At 52.3% G+C, this 17,535-nt stretch overlaps 1 protein-coding gene across 16 annotated transcripts in view; it reads right to left on the bottom strand.

Moving 5' to 3' along the window:
• Positions 1-462: 462 nt before the first annotated feature.
• Positions 463-17,535, bottom strand: part of PEG3 (paternally expressed 3) — a 32,542-nt gene continuing 15,469 nt past the window's right edge. For 11 of the 16 annotated variants that reach the window (XM_082606119.1, XM_082606120.1, XM_082606129.1 and 8 more), the window contains 8 exons: positions 17,220-17,282; positions 14,998-15,477; positions 14,390-14,473; positions 13,600-13,728; positions 13,408-13,517; positions 9,561-9,663; positions 8,745-8,837; positions 463-8,539 (listed from right to left, as the gene is read on the bottom strand). In XM_082606119.1, coding sequence (XP_082462245.1) covers positions 4,014-8,539; positions 8,745-8,837; positions 9,561-9,663; positions 13,408-13,517; positions 13,600-13,728; positions 14,390-14,473; positions 14,998-15,391 — 5,439 coding nt within the window. In that variant the 5' untranslated portion in view covers positions 15,392-15,477; positions 17,220-17,282 and the 3' untranslated portion in view covers positions 463-4,013. Of the gene's footprint in view, positions 8,540-8,744; positions 8,838-9,560; positions 9,664-13,407; positions 13,518-13,599; positions 13,729-14,389; positions 14,474-14,997; positions 15,478-17,219; positions 17,338-17,535 lie in introns of all 16 variants that reach the window. The other 5 variants (XM_082606121.1, XM_082606118.1, XR_014292114.1 and 2 more) reach the window with 4 other exon arrangements.

A 17,535-nucleotide genomic window follows, 5' to 3' on the forward strand; every position in this document is an offset into this window, starting at 1 on the left:
GTTGAAAACACTATTGGAGGGCTTCCCTGGTGGCGCAGCGGTTGAGAGTCCACCTGCCGATGCAGGGGACGCGAGTTCGTGCCCCGGTCCAGGAGGATCCCACATGCTGTGGAGCGGCTGGACCCGTGAGCCATGGCCGCTGAGCCTGCGCGTCCGGAGCCTGTGCTCCCGCAATGGGAGAGGCCACAACAGTGAGAGGCCTGCATATTGCAAAAAAAAAACCACTATTGGAATATGTTTTAATTTTATTCATGCAGTTAAAACTGTGGGATCGTGTGTACTAAAAGATCCCTTAGAAGTAACTCTTGAAATATGCAATAATTAAAACTAGAATAAGATTTGTAAACTAACCCTAAAGGCCTAAGGAGACGCTAAGTTTTTGGATTTTTAACCACCCCGAACACTTAAAATGGACAAAAGAAGAGACTGAGAAGTATCTTATTTTTAACTTTATTTTTATTGTTGACACTATTACAGATAGATAGAACGACCACAACCATATTAACAAACCAAAAACCTGTGCACAGAAACAAGATGAAGAAAATATATGAAGATGTTAACCACAGTCTTTGGATGATGATAATATGGGTGAGTTTCTCTTCTACACTTCTGTAACTTCCAAGTCTCTGTAATGAATACATACCGTGTTTATAATGGAAATACGTGTAATAAAGGTAGGCTCCCAAAACACTGTGCGAAAGCCTGTCCCAGGACACCGAGACGAAATCCTTCACTGTGACCCCACCGTGACCACACACCATGTCCTCACTGCTCTCCGTGTCTCTTCCCACCTTCGACCCTCTGCAGACTCATCACAAACACCGCAGTCGTCAGACTGTGCACAGGTCAAGGTGTCAACAGCAATGGTTGTTGGGTGTCGGGAATATGGGTGAATGTCTGTTCTTTTGCTTTGCTGAATCTCCCCGAAGTCTGCCATGAGTATGGACTATATTTGTAATGGAAAAATACATACGTAAGATTTAGTACCAAAACACCAAAGATCATTCAAGGAATTTGAGACAAAATGTTTAACCATAATCCCACAACGACAACACTCTTTTAATTATTTTCCATATTTTTTCATTTTAGACTTTAGGCACACGTACTCAACACTGTCATAATCACAAGCTTGTGCACTGACATGAGATGGAGAAAATAGATCAAGATGTGAACAGTAGTTGTTGGGTGTTGGGGATATGGGCGACTTTTCTAATTTATTTTGTGTTTTCCAATTATTCCTCTCGGTACGTATTATGCTTGTAATGGAAACAAACATAATAAACTTTGTTATCAGGACACTACTATAAGGAACATCTGAAAACATTAAGATGAAAGTGTTTAACCATAATTCCACAAAGGTAACAGTTATTCTGAGTACACATTTTGACACAGTTATAATCATAAACCTGTGCACAGAAACAAGGATAAACAATATAGTGAGGAGTATATCCATCTTTGGATGGGGGGGTATATGGATTTTTTTTTTCCTCCACTTTTCTGTATTTTCCAAGTGCCTGATAATGAGTTCAAATTATGTTCACAATGGAAACGTGATTATAAACTTTTTAGTAACACTACGATGAAGAACATTCAAGGAATTTAAGAAAATAATGCTCGACTATAAGCCTACAACACCACCACCACGACAGCTTTTGACTATAAGCATACATTTTAGAACAGTTATAACTGTAGTATAAATATAATTCTGTGTCCTGTTTTTTCCACTTAGTATTCTGTAAATATATTTCCATGTTGCTACATAACTCTCCATGATTATCATTTTTAAACAGCTGCATTAGGAGTCCACCGACAAGTTCCCTTAATTGTCCTCCCAGTTTTGGCGTAAGTTGTTCCTCATGTTCCACTAAGCAAAGGCTGGGATGGACACCCTGACATCTGGCAAGTCGCTTTCTGAAGGGTTCTACCAGTTAAGACTGGCAACAGTGAGGAACGCAGGTTCACCCCACCGACGCTGACGCCGGCCCCCACCTCAGGGGTCCTCCTCTGAGGCCGTGCCTCACTGTCCCTCAGCTCTCCCAGGTGTCCAACCTCGGGTCTTCATACGCAGCTGGCCCTCGCCCACACCATGCCATCAAGACGGCCCCTTCTTCTCAGAGGCCCAGGATATCCTGCTCATTCATTCTTCCCATCCTGGCCTTCCCTTCCCTGCTCCTCATGTTGCTTCCACCTGCTTCCTCACCCTCCTAGGTCTGGTGACGTTATCAGGACTCCGTTCTTTGGCTTACTCTTTTCTGCTTCCTGCTCTCACCCTACCAACCTCCTTCGACTTTGGCATTCCTTCCAGCTGCGATATGCTCTCCCTGAGCCCTAACCGTGCGGACCTAGGAGAGGGGGATCTAGACACATCTCCCCGGCAGGTACTTGAACTTTGTTCACCCCAATAATCTAGCTCTTATCTTCTGCTCCCTTCATCTACCAGATCCTCTTTAAAAATTTTTTTTTAATTTTTAATTTTTTTTTTCCAGCCAACTCAAAGCCAAAAAAATTTCTTAATAGTCATTATGCGAGGGGTGGGGAAGCAAAGGGAGCACAGGTGGTCCACAGAACAGGACACAGGAAACCTCGAGCTGTGAGGTCGACTTGTGATCACACGGGAAACCGAGGCGACTAGACAGACATGACACTCTGAAGGATAGGTGACAACTGCTTACTTAGGGGGGCACTCGTTAAGAGGAAGGAACAGATGGCAAGGGAACAAATTAAGGCTGCTGGGGAACCTGAGTCCACGGTAAGCTTGAGTCGACTGTAAAGAAAGCTTTTTTTTTTTTTTAAATGCAAGTTAGACATGGGGTTGAGGGTCAGACAGGTAAAGACGAGAATTAAGTTTCACGCTAGAAAGCTCTAAGGATACTCGCCCCTGGGCGCCCAGGGTGCAAAAACTGAGTTGTAGCGGCACACACGGACGAAGCCCCGTTGCTACTTGTCGCTTAAGGCAGGGAGCGCGCAAAGGGAGTGACAAGGCAGCAGCCCTGTCCTAACTTACGTGAGAGCCCCCGCGGTTCTCAACCTCGGCAGGCCCGCGCGCGATCTAGGGATGGCTGCAACCACTCTTGAAAGGCAAAGACGCAAGATGCACAGGGAGAAGCTTCAGCTTTTGTGAATTCGCTATCCAACAGACATCAAGTTGGTTTAAAAACAAATAACAAAACTTGTAACTATTTTTTGCATGAGAACCACTGCAAAGTACAAGGTGGCAACCAATCAATTTGGGGTTACAAAAGGCCACTCCACGTATCGTAAAGGCTTACACAGCATTAGGTTCCAAAGTGTTGGTGTAGACGAAATGGCTGAAAAGGAAGCTCCAAGTCTTCCCCTTTCAAACAGCAAAGCGGAAAAGACATTTTATCTTTCATGCCTACACCTCTACAGGAATATTTAAGAGTAAGGAACAACAGTTCATTACTCAAAAAAATATGGATGGGATTCAAATAACGCACAATAAATCTTTCTAAGGATCTAAGATGCTTACAAATATATTCTAATTTGTTGCTCTCTTCCTCCTCCAAAAAGAAAAAGAAAAAAAAAAAATCAAAGAGTACCAGGTAAGGAAGGTACCTCTGCAAGTGAACTGTAACTGGATACCATATTAAGTCCAGATATGAGTACTGTTTGCTATGATTTGCTATTTTATATACATCTCAGGAAACATTCATTATATATAGGTTCCAGGAGTGTCATTTACAGATGTGGGCGATTTCTGTGGCCTTGAAAACCCCTCTAGTTTTCCGTCAATGCAAATGCTCGGGTGGAAGGTAAGCTGTGTGCTATGGCTTTCCCACATGCATACGCGGAGGTTTGATGGGGAAGAGCTAGGCCCGGAGGAGTCTCCACCTTCAGTTTCTTTCCAGGCTGAGCTGTCTGATGTTCCAAGTCAGGTGTGTATACGCCCAGGGAAGCCTCCTTCCGACCTCATCACGGGTTGGTTCCAATTCTCTGTAGTTTGGTAAGGGTCCAGTCCTAGTGAAGGTTTTCCAACCTTGACACCCAAGCCCTCAGCCAGTGTGGGTGTTCTGGTGCCTGGCCAGGGACAGGCGGTCGGTGAAGACCTGCCCACAGACGTCGCACTTGAAGTACTTGTCATCGGCCCTGCCGCTGTCACTGCGGCTGGTGCTGGCGTGCTCGGTGTAGTGGGAGCTTTCCCCGTAGACGCTTCCAGGCTCGAATATTATCACCCTGGCATGGGTTTTCAGGTGCTCACCGTAGGCTGAGCTGGAGGTGAAGGTCTCTCCACACTCCCTGCAATCGTAGTAGGGCTCTTCCACTTGGATCTCCTGGTCGTCACCTTCCTCTTCTGGGTCCTCGATCCCTGCACCGTCCGGCTCATCCGCGTCTCCCTCTGGCTCTTCGGCTCTTTCCTCTGGGTCTTCGACCCCTGCCCCATCCGGTTCATCAGCATCCCCGTTGGGCTGTTCGGCCTCCCCGTTGGGCTGCTCGGCCTCCCCGTTGGGCTCGGCGGCCTCCCCCTCCGGCCCCTCGGCCTCTCCGTTGGGCTCGGCGGCCTCCACGTTGGGCTCGGCAGCCTCCACCTCCGGCTCAGCGGCCTCCACCTCCGGCTCTGCGGCCTCCACATTTGATCCCTGGATCCGCAGAACTTCCCGTGGAACGAGGACGTTGGCTTCAACTTCCTGGGCGGCGGCGGCGGCTGCTTCCTCTTCCTCGAGGTGCAGCTTCTGATGCTTCGTGAGGACTGTGTTGTGGATGAAGGACTTCCCACAGTCCTTGCACTCATAGAAGGGTGAATCTCTCTTGGGGGGCTCGGTAAGGAAGGAGGTGTGGACGAAGGTGGCCCCATAGTCATAGGGCTCACCCTTCTCGTGAATTCTCATGTGCTCCCGAAGGTCTGCCTGGCTGGGGAAGGATTCTCCACAGGTCTTACACTCGCAGTACTCGTCCTGGGCCTGGTCTCTCTGAAGGTCTGTGGGGGCCGAGCCTGGGCTGACCGCACCTGTGCTTCCCTGGCTCCGCTCCAGCAGGCTGTCTCCAGCGTGGACTCTCATGTGTTCGTTAAGGACAGAGCCGTGGATGAAGTCTTGTCCGCACACTTGGCATTGCAGGGACGTCCCCGCAGGAGGACTCTTCTGTGGGGCCCGAGGCCGCTGTGGGCTAATGACCAAGGGCTGCATAAAGGGCTCATCGTACCTCCGGTGGCCGTAAAACTGGTCTTGCTCATGGATTTTCTGATGCTCGAAAAGGAATGAGCTATGAACGAAAGATTCCCCACATGCCGGGCACTCATAAAGCTGCTCTCCAATGTAATCTTTCTGATACTCACTGACAGAATGCATGTGCATCACAGAATGCGCGTACTCGCGGCTGTCGATGAGGTACTCTCTGCCGTGAACCTTCTGATGGTCCTTGAGGTCTGTGCGATCCACGAAGCCCAGCCCGCAGTCCTTACACCCATAGATGGTGTCTTCAGGCTCATCCGGCTCGTCCAGCCGTTCCTGCCGAGGCCCATCAAGGCCCACACCCTGAATCACAGCGTCTCCAAACAGCTCCCTGCCATGGAATTTCTCTCGGGAATAGATTTTCTGATGGATGCCAAGGTCTTCAACAGTGGCAAAACACTCCCCACACTCCTTACATTCATTGCGGACTGGCTGTTCAGCGTAGCTGGTCTGAGCTGGTGGTTCAGGGTAACTGGTCTGAGCTGGCGGTTCAGCGTAGCTGGTCTGAGCTGGCGGTTCAGGGTAACTGGTCTGAGCTGGTGGTTCAACGTAACTGGTCTGAGCTGGTGGTTCAGGGTAACTGGTCTGAGCTGGCTGTTCAGCGTAGCTGGTCTGAGCTGGCTGTTCAGCGTAGCTGGTCTGAGCTGGTGGTTCAGCGTAACTGGTCTGAGCTGGCGGTTCAGGGTAACTGGTCTGAGCTGGTGGTTCAACGTAACTGGTCTGAGCTGGTGGTTCAGGGTAACTGGTCTGAGCTGGCTGTTCAGCGTAGCTGGTCTGAGCTGGTGGTTCAGCGTAACTGGTCTGAGCTGGCGGTTCAGGGTAACTGGTCTGAGCTGGCGGTTCAGGGTAACTGGTCTGAGCTGGCGGTTCAGCGTAACTGGTCTGAGCTGGCGGTTCAGCGTAGCTGGTCTGAGCTGGCTGTTCAGCGTAGCTGGTCTGAGCTGGCGGTTCAGGGTAACTGGTCTGAGCTGGCGGTTCAGCGTAGCTGGTCTGAGCTGGTGGTTCAGGGTAACTGGTCTGAGCTGGCGGTTCAGGGTAACTGGTCTGAGCTGGCGGCTCAGCGTAGCTGGTCTGAGCTGGCGGTTCAGCGTAACTGGTCTGAGCTGGCTGTTCAGCGTAACTGGTCTGAGCTGGTGGTCCTGCATAAGCTGTCTGCACTGACTGGTCCACGTAACTGGTCTGAGCTGGCTCTTCAGCATAACTCATCTGTGCTGTCTGGCCCGCATAACTGGTCTGAGGATCCGTGGAGGCTAAGCTGCGAATGACAGATCGTATGTAGTTTTCACTTCCAGAGGGCTTCTTTCTATCATGAATCTTCTGATGCTCAGTGAGGTTGGAGCTATGAACAAAGGACTCTCCACATTCTGGACATTCGTACAACTTCTCTCTCGGGCGAAACGTTTGAGGTTCACCAAAATGCAGGGAGTGGATTACAGAGGTCTCGTAAATCCTACGCTCAATGTTCTTCTTCTTAGCACGAGCCTTCTGATGCTCGCGCACATCTGACTTGGGAACAGATGGTTCACCATCCTTCTTCCATCCACTGGGGCCCTCCCCAGCGAGACTGTCCTGAGGTCCGGTGTGGGACATGCCGTGGACAACAGAGCCCTTGAAGATGTTGTTCTTACCCCCTGCATAGGGGCTCTCTCGGGCAGGGGTCTTCTGCGGCTGGCCACAAGGGTCTGAGAGGTAAGCGGAGGAGTCCCGCTGCTCGTCACAGCCAAGGAGCTCATTTCCACCACAACCACGGGGAGGCTTGAAAGCGGCTAGGCTGTGGATGACGGACCTCTCATACCCCTTTCTTTCAGAGGTACTCTCCCCAGCATGGACTTTCTGATGTTCGGTGGCACCCGAGCTCTGAACGGTCGCCTCTGCTATCACTCTCGGTTTGCTGTGACCTTTCTGAGCCCCAGGGAAGGCTGAGCTGTGAATGAAGGACCTCTCATAGGGGTTCCTCTCATAGGACAGGGCTTCCCGGCTGTCATCAGGATTGGAGCTGACAGTGAATGCCTTCTCGTCTTCCTCGTCCTCAGGTGGCCTTGTTATCGTGTGACTCTTCTGAGATTCGGGGAAAGACACACTGTGCATGACAGACTTCTCGTACCCCCGGCCTTCAAAGAGGTTCTTCCGAGAATGAATTTTCTGATGCTCGATGAGGTCTGAGTTTTGCCTAAAGGCATCCCCACCGTCTTTGAAGTCGTAGGCCTTCTCTGTTGGGTAGGTTTTCTGGCGTCTTTTAAGGGACTGGCCAGGAATGAAGGTCTCCTCACACACTTTGCCCTTGTTTTCAAATGGGTTTCCTCGGGTGTGGATCTTGTGGTGCTCTTTCAGGGATGCGCTGTGATGAAAGGTCTCCCCGCACACCTTGCACTCGTACATTTTCTCTTTCCCACACATCTTCTGAAGCTCGTTAAGCACCGGGCTGGGTTTGAAGCCTTCCCCACGCTCCTTACCTCTGTCGTCTCGGCCATGGGTCTTCTGGTGCTCGATCAGGGCAGAGCTATGAAGGAAGGTCTCCTTGCACACCGTGCACTCGTAGAACTTGTCCTTCCCGTATATCTTCTGGAGCTCGCTGAAGGTTGGGCTGGGCAGGAAGGGCTCCTCGTGCTCCTCGCCCTTACGCCCCGCAAGGCAACCTCTAGCGTGAGTTTTCCGATGCTCGGCCAGGGCGGCGCTCTTATTGAAGGGTTCCCCACACTCCTTACATTCAAAGCGTTTCCCTCCGGCCTGCCTTTTCTGAACCTCACTGACGGCCACACTATGAAGAAAGGACTCGCCGTACTCGTACAGATTCTCCCTGGTGTGCGTGATCTGATGCTCCACAAACCCCGAAATCACACTGAAGGACCTCCCGCACTCATCACACACATAGGGCGTCGCCCCGAAGTCGAAGGGCTGCAACTGGGGGATGGGCGGCACACTAAGGCTGCTCCCGCTCCCGGCCTTCCTCACCTCGCTGCGCTCAAAGGGCCGCTTCCTTGCACCACCTCTCCGACCGTGCACAGAGCCCTTCCCGTCTGTGTCAAAATGATAGCGCCTTTTCCTCTCAAGAACTCTCTTTCTGGAAACAAGGTTTGAGTTCACATTAAAGCCTCCTCCCCCAAAGGCATTGCCTTCATGGCCCCTCTCCTGAATCACCGACTCCCTCTTGCTGAATGGAGCTTCCTTCCAGTCACCGTCTGGCCTCCTGGGGAACCTCTGCGGCCGGTCGCTAGGTTCCCTTCTTCCCGATCTGGAGCTGCGCGCAACATCCTTGATGAACTTTTCCATTATCACCCCGTGGGAAGATTCATCTTCACAGATCCCCCGCCGATGGGCTGACTTTTTGGTTTCAGGCATAGTTTTCAGACCTGAAAAGAAATCCCAAATATAAGTGCTCCCTCGTCCCTGTACTTGTGCAAAGTAACACTGGGACCTCCGTGATGGTGGTGTGAAGATAAACTGTAAAATGCTTGTATTTTTGTGCATCAATTGTGTATCATCATGTATCAGCGTGTACGGACGGCTCCCATCTCACTGGTGCAAGTGCCACTCCGCAGGGCCTCGCGCGCTCACCTCGACTGGTGCTCGGGTAGGCACTTCTCTTTGACCGTGACGAGTGGCCCTGGGTCATGTGCGAGTGGCCGTCGTCCTCGGCAAGCTGAACCCCTGTCCACAGGAAGAACACAACATCTCACACTCGAGTTGGGGACCAAGACTCATCACCATAAATGATGTCTGTCTTTCTCTCAGCCACCAAGTGTGAAGGGGCCCCTATGCAGGCCCTACTGTGTCTTCTGTTTGCAGTCTCATTTCCTTATTACTCGTTCCTTAGCCTCTGCTGGTCTGAATTCCAGTTAATTCTCCTGACTCCACCTAGAAGTTTGCACAACCACCTCCGAGTGCCTTCGCAATTTAGTGCGTGCTCTTCAGTCTTCCCCTTCTCATAACCACCTCCTCTGTCCTGACTTCCGTTCACTGGGCTTCCTGGCTCTCCTCCTACTCGTGCCTGTTTTCCCCACCTGGTCTCCAAACACGGGAGCACCTCAAGGCTCCACTGCCCTCACAACACTCCTGCAGAGCCAACCGCCTACTCGGACCTGAGCCAGATGTCTTCCAGGGGAATCCAAACTGGAACTTGGGACCCCATCCGAAATGAGTATTTAAGTTTCCAGGGTCAGCACTCTTGGGGGCAAGAGCTGTCTCCTGGGCTCCCTGACCCCACACTATACACTCTTCCCCCAAAGCCAGAGGATTCGTAAAACACAGCCTCATCATTTATGCCTCTGCTGGGAGCCACTTGAGGGCCTCTGACCTCTCGAGTCCACACACACTGCGGACCCTGACTCCCTGCAGCAGCCTGAGGGGCCAGGCCGGGAGTGCAGCACTCACCCAGTGAGAGCAGCTTCCGGTAGTTCTCCATGTTGTCCTGAACTGGGTTCTGGGGCTTCCGGTCCTCGGTGAGGGCCACCACATCCTGGTACGACACCGCATCCTGCAACAGCAAATGCACACCTCTCCTCAGTGGAGTCCACTCCCGTGGACGACAAGGACAGGACAACACCGGCGGCATGGGAGCCACACACACACGTGCACATGGTGTGCAGCAAGTGCTCACACCACTTGGGGTTCCGAATGATCCAAGTCAGGTTCTACCAGGGACCTACTTGGCACCTACCTTGGTGCTACACTCTGAGGAAGCTCCCAAAGATGGAGGACACATATTCCTTGCCCTCATGCAGCTTATCATTTGTTTGGAGAGAAACAATCAGAGAACAGTAAACAATAAAGTGGGGTGCAGAGAGTCAGTGCTAAGCGGTTTTAGCGGGGGGACAGCTCAGGGTGGGCTGGGATGGTGAGCAAAGACCGCAGAGGCCGTGGGTGGGGTGGTTAAGTGGTGGTGGGACTCCAGCCCGGACAGGGGTGGGGGGTGGGGGGGGGTGGGAAGCTTCAACAGGCTCAGTGTCAACTGCACACAGCGTTTCCAGACCCCTGGTCAGCAGAATGACCGGCTTCCATCCCTAGGCCCGCTGTGTCCTCTGTCCGCCTCCGCTGTATACTGTGGCTACTCCGTGGGCCCTTCTGGGTATGGACAAGTTCCAAAGAACCCGGGTGTGACCTAAGCACAGAGCACCTTCCTCTCCAGGCTGCCTTTTCTGCTTTGACGCACATTCCCCTGCAAAGCATCTTAGGAGTCCCCACATCACACGGGACAGCCTCCTGCACAGGACCTCACAGGACCTCTTCTCACTGCCGCACTAGAACGTCACTAATTTCGGGGAGTCGTGGTCCCAGGGAGCCTGGAGACAGACTCAAGGAGCGAGGTGGAGCCGTGGAAGCCCACAGGCTGTGGGGTCAGAGAAGACTCCAGGGTCAAAGGAGCTTATGCACCGTTTATGACCGAGCAACCCTGGGAGCAGACGTCTTTCCAAACCTCAGGTCCTTCATCTGTGAAACGGAGAGGAGGGCATCGGCCTGCCCTGCAGCATGTGGGAGTGGATGTCCTGCAATGTGATCTGTTGTTCAAGCATGGAGGAAAACTGTGTAAAGGAAATGTAAATTGTTGTCACTACTGAACTATTATGTAAAGATATTTTGATATTAAATTTGCTACATTTCTGGGAAGTGGCACAGATATTACAGCCATGCGCAAATGCAAAAAAAAAAAAAAGACAATCAGGTGCATCGCCTACTGAAAAAAATAAACAGGCACAGGCACTGGGGTTTAAGAGGAAAGCCTCATTTGTAATACAACTGCCAATGTGCAATGATTAAAAAGCAAAAAGCCACCACCAAAACTAAGCAGAACTTCAAAACTGAAAACTCTTACTAGGCCAGGCCTTCGGATTTTTAGGACAACACACTACAAAAGATCAGGAAGCACTCTCTGCAAAATCGGCTGGTACCACCACCGGCCAGAAAGCTAGACTGCACCCCTTCTGGTGGGAGCCCGTCTCCTCCTGTCAGAGGGCGGCTCCCCAGAGCGAGCACCCCGCTATGCTCGGGGGCAATAGTGCCTCCATCCTAAGGCCTCAGCCCTGGATTATTGCAATGCAGGAGAAGCCCGCTGGGAGCACAGATGTATTTGTGGTAGGAGAGGGAGGGAACCAGAACTCCTAACTTGCGGGCTGCCAGAGAGCAGATGAGGTCAAGAACCCGGAGGGCTGAGGGTGCCAGAAGGGCGCCATCCCTGGTGCTAACAGACCCCAAAGGGCAATGGCAAAAGGGAAGGGGCATTTTTCATCTATTTCTCTCTGTTTGTCTAATCTGAGTAACATAAAAGTAATGTATGTTAAATTTTGGACTACGTTGTTGCTAGGAAAGAAAAATGCTCCTTTGACTTAAATTAAGTTGACCTATTCAAGTGGGCAGCCCTAAGCAGTTGTCCTCTTTGTATCTGTGATCAACCACAGATCTAAGGTGGCACAAGCCGCCGCCACGTTCCCCGTGCCAGATGCTGTCCGGAGAACAGCACCCACACTGCTGCATCCTCACATGACCTACACACATGAACAATGCATGCTGAAGGAAGATGAGAACTTTGTTATTTCTACGACACCAAGGTAGGAGGAATCAGTGGCTCCCAGACCTCTGGACCACACACAGGGGACCAACGCTTTCCAGTAGCGAGGACGGGCATTTGAAAAGCAAAATAAGACACAATCCCACTGCCAATCTGCTATCACCTTCATTTCATAAGAGTACTTTAACACCCCCAAATAAGGACACCCGCAGTTCCTGTTTTCCCTGAAGATGAGTGAACGCTTGGTCCCAGGCTCACAGAGCAGTTAACTGGAAACCACTGACGTTCATCACTTCGTGGGGGCAAATGCACACTAAAGAGGTTTCTTTTTCAAAGTTTCTACAATTTAATGTTTTCATCTGGATTCATAAATTTGGTCAATTTGGTTTCTCCAAATAAGAAACCAAAATTAGTGGCAAACTAAGTGTGTCCCACACATAGGGGCCTCTCCCTGGGACAAGGTCATAATGCACATCTGGAGCACCGGGGTCACCTCCGACCCTGCCCACCCTCCGCATCCCCTCCCTCCCTTCCACATCCCCTCCCCCGTCGGTACTGCTGCCTTAGAAGCTCTGCTTTCAGTAACGGGATGCCATCCCCCTCCTTCTCACACACCTGCGCGTTCTGGCTTGTCTCCAGGACACAGGACAAATGACAAGAGTTTTCGGGGTAGAATTCAGAGCCCTGTGTTACCTGACCCCACCTTTCAAACCCCGCCACAGGGAGCACCGTTACCGCATCTCGGGGCACTGGGGAGAGACTGCACCTCTGCCCTTGCATTCCACCCACTCTGGCTTTCATCTGGTGCCGCTTCGGGGCTTGCGCCGGGCTCTCCTGAACACCTGGGATCACCTGCCCCAGGGGGCACCTGGCCAGCTGCTCCTGTCCCTGTGACATCCGCTACCCTGGCTCTTCCTTAAGAGCGAGCTGGACAGCCAGCATCAGGCACAGCATCTCTCTCTACAGAGACTCCCCACATGCTTGCTGAACACCCTCCTGTTACAAGACAGGAGGCTCCCAGGACGGGCCCCGCCTGGTCACCACCGTGCGCCCAGGGCCGCAGGCCCCGCACCCTCCTCCACGCTGCCATGTCACGCATGACCCTCTCTCTCAAGGCCCGTCTTCCCTGCATCCACAGCCAGCGATGCCCACAGCGCCTCCCTCGTGCCAGGCATCGCACTGCGCCCTTTGTATCTAAGTGTGACTCTCACCCATTCCTCACAACAGCCCGCCCACTTCACAGATGAGTAAACCGAGGCTCGGCTTCGTCCATGGTCTGAGGCTGCACAGCTAGCAGGTGGCAGAGCCAGGCTCCAGACCCAGCTCTTCCCGGCCCCGGGGCCTTCTGCTCTCCCCCCAAGTCTGCTCTGTGGATGTGCAACTTTCCTGGCTCCCTACTGAGGACCAGAAACACCTGCAGAGTCGATGGGCTTCCCTGGCCCAGGAGGAAAAGCTGCTGCGGCCGACTCACCACATGACACAAACGCTGAGCGGAAAAGCGCTCCTATGACCCCGTGGATGAACCAGAAAACAGGCAGCAGTTCCCCAGCCACCAGTCACCCCTGGGGACAGGACAGGCTCCTGGGGAGTCGCTGGGGCTCTCCCCAACCCAGGTAGGATTCTAGCGGGCAGATAACTCAGCCTCTTGGGAAAGAAAGGCATCTCTGCCATGAAATGAAGACAGCCTTCCCAGAATGAGTGGAGACCTAAGCATACCTGCGATCTCGTCTCGTAATCCATCAGAGAGTCCCAACGCTTGTGCTCTCTTTCCTTTGCAAAAGCCACTTTCTCCATCAGAGGAAGGGAAAGATCCCGCTGATGAAACCCTGGAAGACAACAGGTGTCATGAAGGAACGAGGCACAGTCAACTTGGCGCGCGCACCGGGGAGCGGTCAGAGGAGGACCTACTGCTCCTGGGGCTCCGAGCGTACGGCCAGTGGGCCCGGGACTCCAGGTCCCTGCTTCTGCCCCTCCGGTGCTCCCGCTCGCGGGCTCGCTCCCAGTCTCGGTCCCAGTCCTGGTCCCAGTCCCGGTCACCTGAGGAAGCAGACATTTCAGGAGCTGACCACGTGCCCTGACACGAGTGTGCTCACTTCACGTGCACATGCCCCCTGGAAGGGATGCTAGGAGACGGATCCCGAACCGGGGTCCCAAGTGCAACCCGACACCCGGGCCCCGGACCACTGTTTCTGGGTGCCTCGCCTAGGTGGGCCTGGTCTCAGTCAGGGCCAATGCTGAGCTGAGGAGCTGGTTCCCCCTTCAGACTCTCCTGGTCGAGAACGGACTTCAGACCCTCCACCGCCTGGCTTACCCTGGTCAGTCTTAATGTGCACGTAACTTTACCCCAAAGAAATGAAACACCCACCTGCCCCAAAAGCAACGCTCCTTCAAAAAGTTCACCGAAGAACCTTTAACAAATAAAACAGCTTTGGAGGCAAAGGGGTGATGAACTCTGCCCCTCCTGGGAGGTTGCGGACACAACCTGAAACCGCTTACTGCAAATTTCACATAGCTTTAAACATTTTCTCTCATTATTAAGAGAAACACTTGTATTTCACTCCACACACGTGTCTGCTTCGACGTAAGAACGACTCCTTCCATCCTCACTTGATTTCCTGCCCCCTCAGACCTCTAAGTAGCAGCCCTGCCCCAGGGAAGTCCTGCGCGGCCTGGATGGTGCGGTGACCGGGCTACTCACTGCAGCAGGCGGAGTGTGGCGGCGGCGACTCTGCTGCCTTCCGGCTCATGTTGCCTTCGCTGTGGGCGTCACTGCTGTTGTCGTCTGAGAGGGCACCACACATGACTTAAAGTCTCATCCGTGCTCGCCGGTCCCCTCTAAGTAGCCCCCCCGGGTGGCCCCCACCCCTTGGCGCAGTGGTCAGACCCTCTCGCCCCTCCCTTCCGCCCCTGCTGGGCAGGAACAAGGCTGTGACCCTCCCGATGGCAGCGCCAAGTACAACCTGCTCAGGTGTCCCCTGCCCCCGCCCCGGTTCCACAGAGGGGAGCCTGGGCCAGGGCGCGGTGTGTGCAGGCTCCCTTCCTATCAGAGGCCCACGGTCTCCTTCCCTCTCGCATCCTAACCAGGAGGGATTCTGCTCCCCGGGGACACGGGGCACCGGCTCTCATTAGGCTGTCACAGCTGGGGAGGGAGATGCAACTGGCACGTTGTGGGCAGAAAGGCCGGGAGGCCACGTACGTCCTATGACAGGGCAGTCCCCCACCCCCCGCGAAGAGGACGATCGGCCTAGAACATCAGGGGCGCTGCGCAGGGCACCCCAGGGAGCTCCGCCTTCCTCTCCCACTCACCTTCCGGTTCGTACATCTCCTTGTAATTTTCCAGCAGAGTAACGAGCTTCTCACAGTTCTCCGGCTTTTTTGCACGCACCCAAGGCTTGATCTTTTCTGGAAGGATGGTCAGGTACTGCTCGAGGACCAAGAGCTCGATAATCTCCTCCTTGGTGCGAGTCTCCGGCTGCAACCAATCGAGGCAGAGGTTTCGGAGTTTGAGCAGGGTCTTCCGAGGCCCGACAAATTCCACGTAGAGGAAGTTCCGAAACCTCTGATGAAAGAATTCAGAGTCAGTGGTGGCTTCTCCTATGGCGGCATCCGGCTCCTGAGACAAGTCACTGTCTAGCTCACACAGATTTGGGGCCCAAGACCTCTTGGGTTTGGTGGCAGACAAGTACTTTGGAGGCAGCATCTCTCTAAGGACAATTTTCACTGGAGGAACCCAACATGAGTCAACAGGAAAGACGCGGCAGCCTGGGACAGTCAGTGCTCAGGGACCTGTGGATCGTAAGGAGACATACAAGTGTCCCAGAAGTCGAGGACCAGGCAGCAGTGTGGGGCTGCCCGACAAGGGCGCCAACAATGCTTTGTGAACAGGCCAAGGGCAGAAGAGAGCCATCAAACCCCAACACACACACACATGCACAGGCAGGCGTTAAGGCACCACACACACCCATGTGAGGAGTGAGCTCTGCTACTAACTGGTTCTGTGACCCTGGGCCACACAGCCTATGTCCTGCAGTCTGTCCCCTTATCTTCAAAATGGGAACAACAGACCTACACCCCTTCTAGAACTGTGAGGCTTAAATAAGCCAATACACCTAAAAGGCCTAACCACCCAGCACACAGCACATGGGGATGCCCAAGGTGCTGGCCGTTACTAAAATGGAATGTCGGTATTTTTTCTTAGCAAAAACGGAAAGGGGGTCGTGAGGGGCTCAATCCTGCCATTTCGGAGCATTTCTTCCCCTAACATGGTTGTTAAAACAGCATACAACACGTGAAAGGTAGAAGACCACATAAACATGTTAAACGTGCTCAGCTCTGGGTAATGCGAGGGCAAGCGCTCTTCACTTCTCTGAACCTGCGCCGTTACTAAGTTAAATTCAATGAAATTAAAAGTTCAGCTCCTCTGTCACACCAGCTACACTCCAAGTGCCAGTGGCTACCCTACTGCACAACACGGAACATCTCCCTTGTGGGGGAAAGTTCTATTGGCCAGAGTGGCTAGACAGCGTCTGAGTTTGCAGAAAAGCTCAGGACCCCTGCGTCAGCAGTGCCCACCCTTCTGAGGAGCGTCTGCCCCACAGCCCAGCCTTGGGCTCGTGCTAACACCACGTCCTCTGGGAGCCTTCCCGAGACTCACTTCCTCTACTAGTGTTCCAAGCACTTGCTGCATTTGGTCTTAAATATTTGAGCTCGCTTGCCTGTGCCCCCACTGTTAACTCTGGTAAAGGGATGAAAGACGAACTTTTCCGTCACTGGAAAAGTCAGGTATCAACACTGACAGAGCATGTTGAAGACAACGTACGCAAACCCATTTTAAAATTGGTTTTAGACACAGGCATGCATTCTTACTACAGGCCTGCAGAAGCACAGTGCAGTTTCTGGGTTAAGTTCTGCGGCACTGTTTCCAAAAGAACACCCTGGCGTTTCACTTACCCTCAACTGCCCACTTTTCTACCAGCCCCTTCCCAGTATTCCCGACAAATAGGCATGGGGAGCACTGGGAGGTATATGTGGAGCTCTCTTACAGCGCTGCCTAGCACAGAGGGGGAAGGTTAAATGAAGTACCAGTGGACCCACAGAAACCCTACACAGGTGATAAACACCTATTATTCACATCAATGGTGAGAATGTGATCAAGCGACCATCAGGCTTCTTCACACCCCTGCACATCCTCCTGCTTTTATCAACCTTGTCAAATATCTAGCTTGCCTCCACAGAACCAGCTTTCTACTTTGATAATCCTCTGTATCATTTATTTCCTTACTTGTCTTTATTTTAGTATCTGCCCCCTCCCTTCTTAAGAAAACTTTTTAGACCAAGTATAAAAGCTGATTTTCCATTTTCCTTTTGGTCTAACGTAACCAACTAAGGCTATACGTTTCCCTTCACCTAAACCATTTTAGTTGCATGTGGTTTCTATTATGTAGCCTTGTTATTAGTGGTCAGCCACAACTGGAGCAAGAAAGTAGGCAATACAGGAAAGAAATCTAGGTTTGGGTGAATTAACTTACCTGACAGTTTTGTACTTCTGGCTTTACTTCCAGAGAAGAACAAAACCACATGCAGCAAAAATTCTTTTTTGTTTTAAAAGGAAAAACCAGTAAGTTAAAAAGAATTTTTTTTTAATGTCTAAAGAGAAAACAAAAGGTGTTTCAATTATTCAGTCTCAAAGTAGCCTTCATCATTTGGGCATGAATGCAGGGGACTCCCTCCAGACAGTGGTGGGCTCCGCTCCGCCCCATGTAAACTGCCCTCCCACTCTCTCTGCATTGTCCTCTGGAGCTTCAGCACCAACCACACAGATGCACCTCCATTCGGAGACCCTGG

Source organism: Mesoplodon mirus (assembly GCF_964341445.2).
Source record: "Mesoplodon mirus genome assembly, chromosome: 19".
Classification (NCBI taxonomy): Eukaryota; Metazoa; Chordata; class Mammalia; order Artiodactyla; family Ziphiidae; genus Mesoplodon; species Mesoplodon mirus.